Source organism: Leuciscus leuciscus, assembly GCF_965113295.1.
Source record: "Leuciscus leuciscus genome assembly, chromosome: 20".
Taxonomy (NCBI): domain Eukaryota; kingdom Metazoa; phylum Chordata; class Actinopteri; order Cypriniformes; family Leuciscidae; genus Leuciscus; species Leuciscus leuciscus.
This window is the reverse complement of record NC_138744.1, coordinates 11,132,655-11,141,355: the sequence shown is the minus strand read 5'-3', so window position 1 is coordinate 11,141,355 and position 8,701 is coordinate 11,132,655. Positions and strand designations below refer to the sequence as shown.

Here is an 8,701-nt window from a genome sequence, read left to right as displayed (position 1 = left end):
GCCAAAGTCCATCAGTTGCTTGAATGGAAAGTAGCCATTGACATTTCGCAAAACAAATATTTGTACATCACTAAAAGTAAAATAGTGTGTGTGTGTGTGTGTACTCCTTTAAGTGGAACTTATTATATTGTTCACTGTAGGGTTTAGGTGAAAATTGTATCTAAATGCAGAAAAAATACATGAACAACTAACATCTATTGTTTTTGTTTACATGTTAACTCTCAGACAACAGATGACATGAAAAAACATCACACACAAAGACAATATTGGGGGGGAGGGAAGGGATTTTATTTTTTTTAGACAACCAAATTAAACAATCTTTTAGTATACCAATTCTTTCCAAAAGGGCTTTCAGTTTGCATTTCAAGTGACACTTACAAGGTTGGGATAAATTCAAAGCCAATTGTTCGGGACAGCCAAATTTAGGAAAAGGACTTTTACACATTCTATTAAAATAATTTACTTTTTACTTTAAAAGGTTAAAATGAAATCGGTCTTTTCTGGAGGTAAATGCAGCATCATTGGCATCAAACATTGGCCTGCGGAGGAAAGACCAATGACGATGCAAATGCAACACTACTTTTAAGGACTCTGGATAAAGGGCAAAATTTACTGTTATACCATTATAACCAAGCAAAACATTTAAAACAAAAGTACTATTTGCATAGGCAACTCAAAAACAATGTATAAAAGTCCCTTTCAATTTCAAAAAAAATTTATTCCATCTTTTTTTTACTTGCACTTAAAGCTCGTTCTGCCCCTACATGGTGCATTATACAAAATAAAAATATTATGTGCAAGATCACTGGCAACAAACTGCACAGTGCAGGGGTTTTGACGCACTATAGGCAAAATTTTCTCTTTTTTTCTTAACAAAATATTCTTCAGCATTTGAAAACAAGCCACGTCCTTAGCGTGACTTTTACATTCAGTGTTATTACTAAAAATACTTTATCTGCAGGTTTCAAACGTTCCTGCACAAATGTACAATATGCTACAACATTTTATACATTTCATTATTTACATGGCTCCATTACACACATCCAAAACTTATCAGCTTTGTTTTGTCATCTTTAAGATAGCTATTAATATCACGTTCTGCAAGAGAGGTAGTTTTTTCCGACACACGCATAACTAAGTGGGAAGGGGTGCTTCACATATCCACAGTTGAAAGAGCAACATTGTCTGAAACTTTCGAACACAAATGAACAGCAGTGCAAGAATAACAACAAGTGAGAAAGGGCAGTGTGTGTGTGTAAAATGGCGGCAGCCAGCCTTTTTTTTTTTTTTAACAATGTAAACATGTCCACACTGGACTTGCGCCCTATTTCTCACTTCCCCCGTGCCATAATACACACATATCATAACATAATGCTTATAATATCAAAACACATCACAGAGCAAATAAGGCTTTGAGACAAGACCAGAGAAAACATCCGTCCTATGGTCTCGCATCATAACCATCCTCCGCATATTTGCTCTGTGATCGTTCTAAAAGTACAGCAAAGTTTAAAAAATGAATTCCAAAAAATGATTTGTCAACCAAAACCTTGATATACGGTAATGCCTTACCCAATGATTTATGGCACTTGTAACCAGATCTGGTTAAGCTAAGGGGGATTTTCCAACAGAAAATTGCTGATTACATAGCTTTGGTAGACATTAAAAACAAAAAACACTTAGTTTTATAAGCTATAACATAAGGGATGCAAAAAGTACAAGCTTAACGCTGCAATAGAGCTTGTGAACCTTAATGAATTTCAACACCTATAGTGCAATGCGCACAGCGCCATTAAAAAAGAAGTACAGGTGTTGAAAGCACAAGGTCCATTGTGCCACCTCATTAAGCTTGAGGTTAGTTAAATGACCTTTTCACTTAAGCTTGTCCCCCCCTCCGTATTCTGTTCGCTTAGTTCTCCCTGCAGAACGACGTCAAGTGGCTTTTACTTCCCAAAAAGCAAAATAAAAAAGAGATACCTGGAAATGCAGTACGCACTATAATGCTACAAATGCTGCTGTGCTTAGCACCAAGAGGTTTCCACCACTCCCTGCATGATTAAAACTCAAGCAGAGAGTGCGCATCAAACCTCAGCAAGCGAAAAACAGAATGCGAAATATTAGAAAGGAAATGGTGTGAGTTGAGTTTTCTTGACATCTACTCCTAGGCCAGGTTGAGAAGAAAAAACACTGTCACAAACAGCCATCAAAAAAAGAACAAAACAAAACAGGAGCATAACAGAGCAATGAGTTATTAGGAGGACATCCAGTTCATTTGTCATGGCGTACAGCTCCGCTAAGAGTTCTCGACCACCCCATAAGGCCTCAATGACGTAATAACTAGTGGAGCGGTTTTCTTTAAAAAAAAATTAGGTGAAGGACATTTAAGAGAAACATCTGCCCGTCAAATGCTCATCACCTTATTAAGACGCAAATCTAAAAATGGCTGTAAAATATATTACGCAGCTGAAGCATTCAAGGGGAGGGCAAAGGTCAAAGCGGAGCCTTCATTCATAGATTGGCTTAAGAGAGCAGCAGTGAGACCTTGTTATGCCTGAACCTTCAGAAGGCTCTTTAACTGAAAGGTCATCATCTCACGATGATCGCAAGCGCCGATGGGAAGAGACACCCAGTGGCTCGGGGGCTTGGGTAGAACACTTGGGGATGGGGGCTCACTGAACTTGGCTCCAGCATAGTTCTGACCACACTGAGCTGACAAAAGTTTGTTCAGGTGGGACATGGTCCCCTCCCAATTCTGATCATATGGCGTGGCAAAACGAACAGCGGCATTCTTCTTGTCTACAGACAGCGCGGCCTGCCGCGCCTCAGGAGACCAAGAATAGCTGGTGCCCTTCTCACCCCTGCGATGGCTGAGGTGATGGGGCACCCCTAAGGCTCCTGAGGAGGCGGAATGCACCACTCCATTCTGGTCTCGACTTCTCTGCTTGCCTCTGCCAATCTGGTGGCTCTTCTTGGGCGCTGGGCGATCTGGAATGTTGTATCTCTCACCACCTCCCATACTGCTTTAACTGGATGTCACCTAAAGATAAAAAAGAAACCTTGGTTAAACAAAGGGAAATAAATGCGCCCTTTAAGTACAATGTTAAAGTGTGCAAACTGGTTTTAAAACAAGCTTAAAATAATTGTCAAATGTCCCGTGTTGCTGGCTGGCAATAACAAAGGGCTACGTGCAGCGCGAGACAGCCAGCCCATCCCCCACTCGCTTCCTATGCTTACCTCACTGTAGAAAAGTTGAGTGCTTGGTTCTCTTCACTTTTTAATTTCTCTTCACCGATCGGGCTCCAGGTCCTCGAAGTAGTTGATCTACTTCTCGCTGCACGTCTAGGTTCAGCAAGATCTGAGGTTTTCATGTGCCAATGAGCGTTGTTTTGTCGTGTAACCGAGTTGAACATGAATTCACCTCGGCGCACGGTGCTCTAGAAGCCGTGAATCTAACAAAAGAAACACGATTTGTTTAATACTAAATACGACAATCTTTACAAAATATATTCAGTTTAGACAGCATCTAGCAACATTAATTTTTCCAGGAATATAAAATCTCACTAAACCATTTGTTTGTGTATACGTGTAAATAAACAGTCTAAAATTAGGTTAGGGTCAAATATAAGACAATCTTTCATATAGTTCTTAGTTTAAATATCTAAATCTCGAATATTTTGTAGATGTGGTGTTACATAAACATCTAATCTGCCTCTATTATGTTCAAAAACAGTCGTTGTCGACGAAAAAACACATTTCGAAATCGCAAATAAATACTATAATTTAGTAACAAATACTTGAGCTTTAAACGATAAAAAAAATAAAGGTATTAGGTCATGTTTTCTGGCACCGTACCAAAACAAAAGACTCTTGAACGCAACATGGCGTCAATACCGTCGACGACTCCCTATGTCTTTAACTCAGTAAAAAAACAACTTACCGACTTCCTCAGGCTTTGATGAAAAAGCCCTTCGTCTTCCCTTGGTCTAGTCTGCTAGCTGTAGCTGTTAATGGAGAAAATATTTCCCGATATGTGAATCTTCATAACAATCCGAGGCAACAACGGAATGGTATTATTCTCCTCCAGTTTGTCTCCGTCTAACAACAAAATGGAGCCTCAACAAAGCATAAGTACTTCAGACGTGTGTTTTTCTGGCCAATCAGGGAGAAGCACTGTCGACGTGTGGCCAATAGGAGCGATGTACACGCCTGTTGCCATCCTTCCTGCGTCATTGCATGTTTGTGGGGACTGGGGAATTTTGGTTTTTCCGCGTTACTGTAACAACTCGAAGCCATATAAAACGTCACATGGGTTTCTTCCGGTTAGTTTCATCCATACAGTCTATGGTTTCATGTCAAAATGCAAACAATTAAACCTACTAATGTATGTCCATGGCATATCTTCTTAAAAAACACATATGGGCACAACATATAGAAATGTCGATGCTTTATTAATTACGTGAACAATGAAACCGTGTTTTAATTCTTTAGATATCAAATTTGCTTAGCCTATGTACAAGAGAGAACTTTTTTGAGGAAAATGTATTTTAACACAAGCCAAAAATACTTTACTTCCAGACACTTCATGTTGTGGAAATTATCAGACGAGAACAGAATTTTGAGTTGTCCAATTTTGAATTCAGGATGTTAAAATGTATAAGGCCTACTATATTAATAACCTAATAAAATAGTAGACACTTATATAGCAGGCATTACCATGATTGATCATAGGAAAGGTGTGAGTGGGATACAGGAAGTAGGCCTTTGTCTTGAAAACCAAGTAGAAACATGGCATCCTTTAGGCAGTATCACACACCACTTGCTGGCATGTGACAACATGTAGATAAAAACCTGTGAAGTGGTGTCTACTGCCAATAACAATAGGAGGGAGAGTGTTTGAAAAGTAACAGACAGAGGTGTTATTTTGGGGGTGTAGCCTAGTATCTTCATAAATCAATGAATGGAATTAGAGGGGGCATATGGGCCATTTGGTGTTCTTGAACCAAAATGTCTACTTAGATTGTTCATGGTGGTGCTATAACTGAGAATGTTCAACAGCTGTTAGAAGTTATATAAACTTTTCATGTAGGCCAGATTTAGACCTTCTCTGTTGTCATATTTCCAACATTATTCTCAGGAAGTAACTTGATGTTTCATCAGAACAGCTAAAAATGAAGCTAATCGGAGTCAAACAGAATTTAAACTATGCTTATTCAATATTGTCTAATTGCACAATAACTAAATGCACATGGCTTGCTGATCAAAACTGATGATTCTCAGTGAATGTGTCACTCTTCACAACTAAACATCCTTTCAGGAGCCAAAATTAGTCAGACATCTCATATGTTTTCTGTTCACATGTTACAAAGTGCTACAAAATAAATGTAGGTATGATGTGCATATTCTTTTTCTGTGTGCTACAATATTAACTTTCTCATGTAAACTTTTATCAAATGTTGAAATGTGTATCTAAAAATCTTGTATTCGGACAAAACTGACAGTCAGTGTCAACAAAAAGTATAGGCCTATAGTATAACAAATATTTACAGGGTGGACTGCCATGGATTAAAAAAACATCTAAACAATTTGACCATATGGCACATAATGACAGAAATGTTTCATTTTGGTGGCATTGGCCAATTTACTGACACAATAACTAGGTTTTGAAGCATGAATAAAAACAGATGTGACAATTGCACTTATAGTTTAGAGAATGCTAAGGCTTATTAAATAAATGAGCCAAATTGATTAAGAAAAACTGTAATTTGTAAAAACTTTTACTGAAGCGGTGGTGGTTCTAAACATGTGAAAGTTTTCAATTCTCATTTAAAATTCCCTCATCTGTTGATTAAATACTCCTGCTTTTCTCTCTAGCAAACATGTTACAGCACTTGTTTGCCATAAACCCATATTTGGTGATGGAAGTGCACACCCACTGGATGCAACCTTGGTTTACAGCTTTCTAGGGGGCTTGGCCTGAGTTTGAATCCTATGTTTGGAAAGTAGGTCGGGTGGGAGGTCTTATTGGTCACACACCATTTGAGAAGAGGTCAAATGACCAAAATGTGGGGAGAAACAGATGTACACAAGAAACAAAACGCACAAAAGGATAAATTGTGTAAAGCTAGATAGATAGATAGATAGATAGATAGATAGATAGATAGATAGATAGATAGATAGATAGATAGATAGATAGATAGATAGATAGATAGATAGATAGATAGATAGATAGATAGATAGATAGATAGATAGATAGATAGATCGTCAACTGTCTGTTTACCAACATTTGGAACAACAACATGAGGGTGAGTAGCTAAATGATGACAGAATTTTCCTTTTTGGGTGAACTATCCCTTTAAGTACATAAAAGATTCACAAGCGCCACCTGTTGATTAAAAATAACGCTACACTCAATATTTAATAGTTAAAGGGATAGTTCACACAAAAATGAAAATTAGCCCATGATTTACTCACCCTCATGTCATCCTAGTGTATATGACATTCTTCTTTCAGATATATACAACCGGAGTAAAATGTCCTGGTTCATATGGAAAAGGTTTGCTAAAAACACATGTGATTCTTATATGTTCCAACAGAATATTGTAAGGGACATATATGCAGCAAAAACTACATATATAAATTGCATAATATTAAAATATATTTTAATCATATATGTCATATAGGTCATGCATACAACTAAAGCCATATAGATTTTCATGATGTAAAAACATAGGAAAATAATGCTAATTTAATATGAATGTCCAGCATATCTCTTAAGACGTTTATAAAACACAGTGCAGTTTACCAATCAGTATAGGCTGTACTTCACTCATTCTCTTGCTCTAATCTTGTCCTAAGTGCCTATGCCTATAGTCAATCATGGTTATATACTGTATAATCAACCTTAGATGTAACACAACATTTAAACTACACACAAGCACATATTTTAATTACACAATTATTTATTAGAGTGTATTCTACAAGATACAGTTGCATATTTCACATATCAATAGTTTTCATTTTAAATCCTGCATCACCAGATTTCATTTTCATTTGTGACAATTTCTCTAAACTTTATCATAGTAGGCCAGCTAAGTTTAGTATACAACAGTTCTATTCTTAACCTACAAACATAAAACTTTCCTAAATGTTGATGTGATTCTTATGCATATCACCACCAGAGTTCATGTCACATATACAAAAAAATATTCCAGCCAATTTTCAACATTTTAATCACTGTTCTAGAAACATATTTGACTCAACTTTGCTCATTTGCAATAATATGCAAATAATATTTGTTCACAAACAACAGTCCCAGACAGTTCACAATAATTTAAATACACGGTCTCACAATGTCATTGCTGTCAACTGCTCTTTCAAATCCTGTAGGAAAATGAACAGTCCTCATAAAGGTCAGTGATATTTTGACAATACATCCTCGAACCAGCTTCTGCACAGTACAATTTCCAAATTTGCACATGAAAACATGAAATCTGTATGAAACACATATAAACAAATGACACAAAATGTGTATAAATCTTTACTTTAATTTGACTATAGCATATGATTCAATATAAGAACTTTAAAAGATTTGTATATGAATATAAGTTATATTCTACTAATACCATACACTATTGCATACTTTTGTTATGTAAAACTCATAAGACGTTTTACAGTATTCATAAAAGTCCCCTACAAGTTGTATGTGTGCTATTTAGTATGAAAGTGGCCATAATCGGTCTGATTTTGTATAGCACATGGCTTACATGAAACACAGAAGGTAATTCTGGCCGATTTAAGTAAGGAAGATATGGTTGCTGCATATGAACCATCCATTTTTATATATATATATATGGGCCAAGCTTTATAATGGGAGTGGATGGCCGTTTAGTGTCCATAAAAGTGCATCTATATCCATTATAAAAGCTCTGGGGGGTTAATAAAGGCCTTCTGAAGCGAAGCGAAGCGATGAGTTTGTGTAAAAAAAATATTAATATTTAACTCGTCACTTCCGGCCAAACAAACATACACAGTCTACTTGCACCCAAACCAAACTTACGCAACTTCAGAAGTAGTGTAGTGTGTCATGATGTTAGTGTAAATATTTGCAGTACATTGCATTACTCGCATAAGTTGCGCTTAGACTTAAGTGAAATCCTTATGTCCGTTTGGCTGAAAGCTAGTTATTTTACTTAATAAAGTTTTAAAAATTAATCTTTTTCTTACACAAACGCATCGCTTCAGAAGGCCTTTATTAACCCCCGGGAGCCGTATGGAGCACTTTTATGATGGATAGATGCACTTTTATGATGGATAGATGCACTTTTATGGACTTCAAAACAGAAACGGCCATTCACTACCATTATAAAGCTTGGAAGATCCATGATGACATTTTTTTATATAAATCTGATTGTATTCGTCTGAAAGAAGAATGTCATATACACCTGATGACTTGAGGGTGAGTAAATCATGGGCTAATTAATTTTCATTTTTGTGTGAACTATCCCTTTAAGGGTGGCATTTAATTTTAAGGCAAGACACTACATGCAAAAACTACTGGCAAAAACATCCAAAATACACTTTTAACTGTATCTTCTAGAGCGCTTTATCTATTTGCGTCTGTGGATTTCAATTACAGTCTTTATTTTTAAAGGCCGTTTTCTCAAAATTAGTTTTCCCTATACATTGAGCCAGAAATCTCCAC

The 8,701-nt window shown here is 36.7% G+C and overlaps 1 protein-coding gene across 1 annotated transcript; it reads right to left on the bottom strand.

The window, feature by feature from the left end:
- Positions 1 to 266: 266 nt before the first annotated feature.
- pnrc2 (proline-rich nuclear receptor coactivator 2) lies at positions 267 to 4,113 on the bottom strand. Its single transcript, XM_082149875.1, has 3 exons — positions 3,938 to 4,113; positions 3,235 to 3,449; positions 267 to 3,037 (listed from the first exon to the last, which is right to left on the bottom strand). The coding sequence occupies exon 3, from the start codon at positions 3,014 to 3,016 to the stop codon at positions 2,546 to 2,548; it is 471 nt and encodes a 156-aa protein (XP_082006001.1). The 5' UTR covers positions 3,017 to 3,037; positions 3,235 to 3,449; positions 3,938 to 4,113; the 3' UTR covers positions 267 to 2,545.
- Positions 4,114 to 8,701: the final 4,588 nt, after the last annotated feature.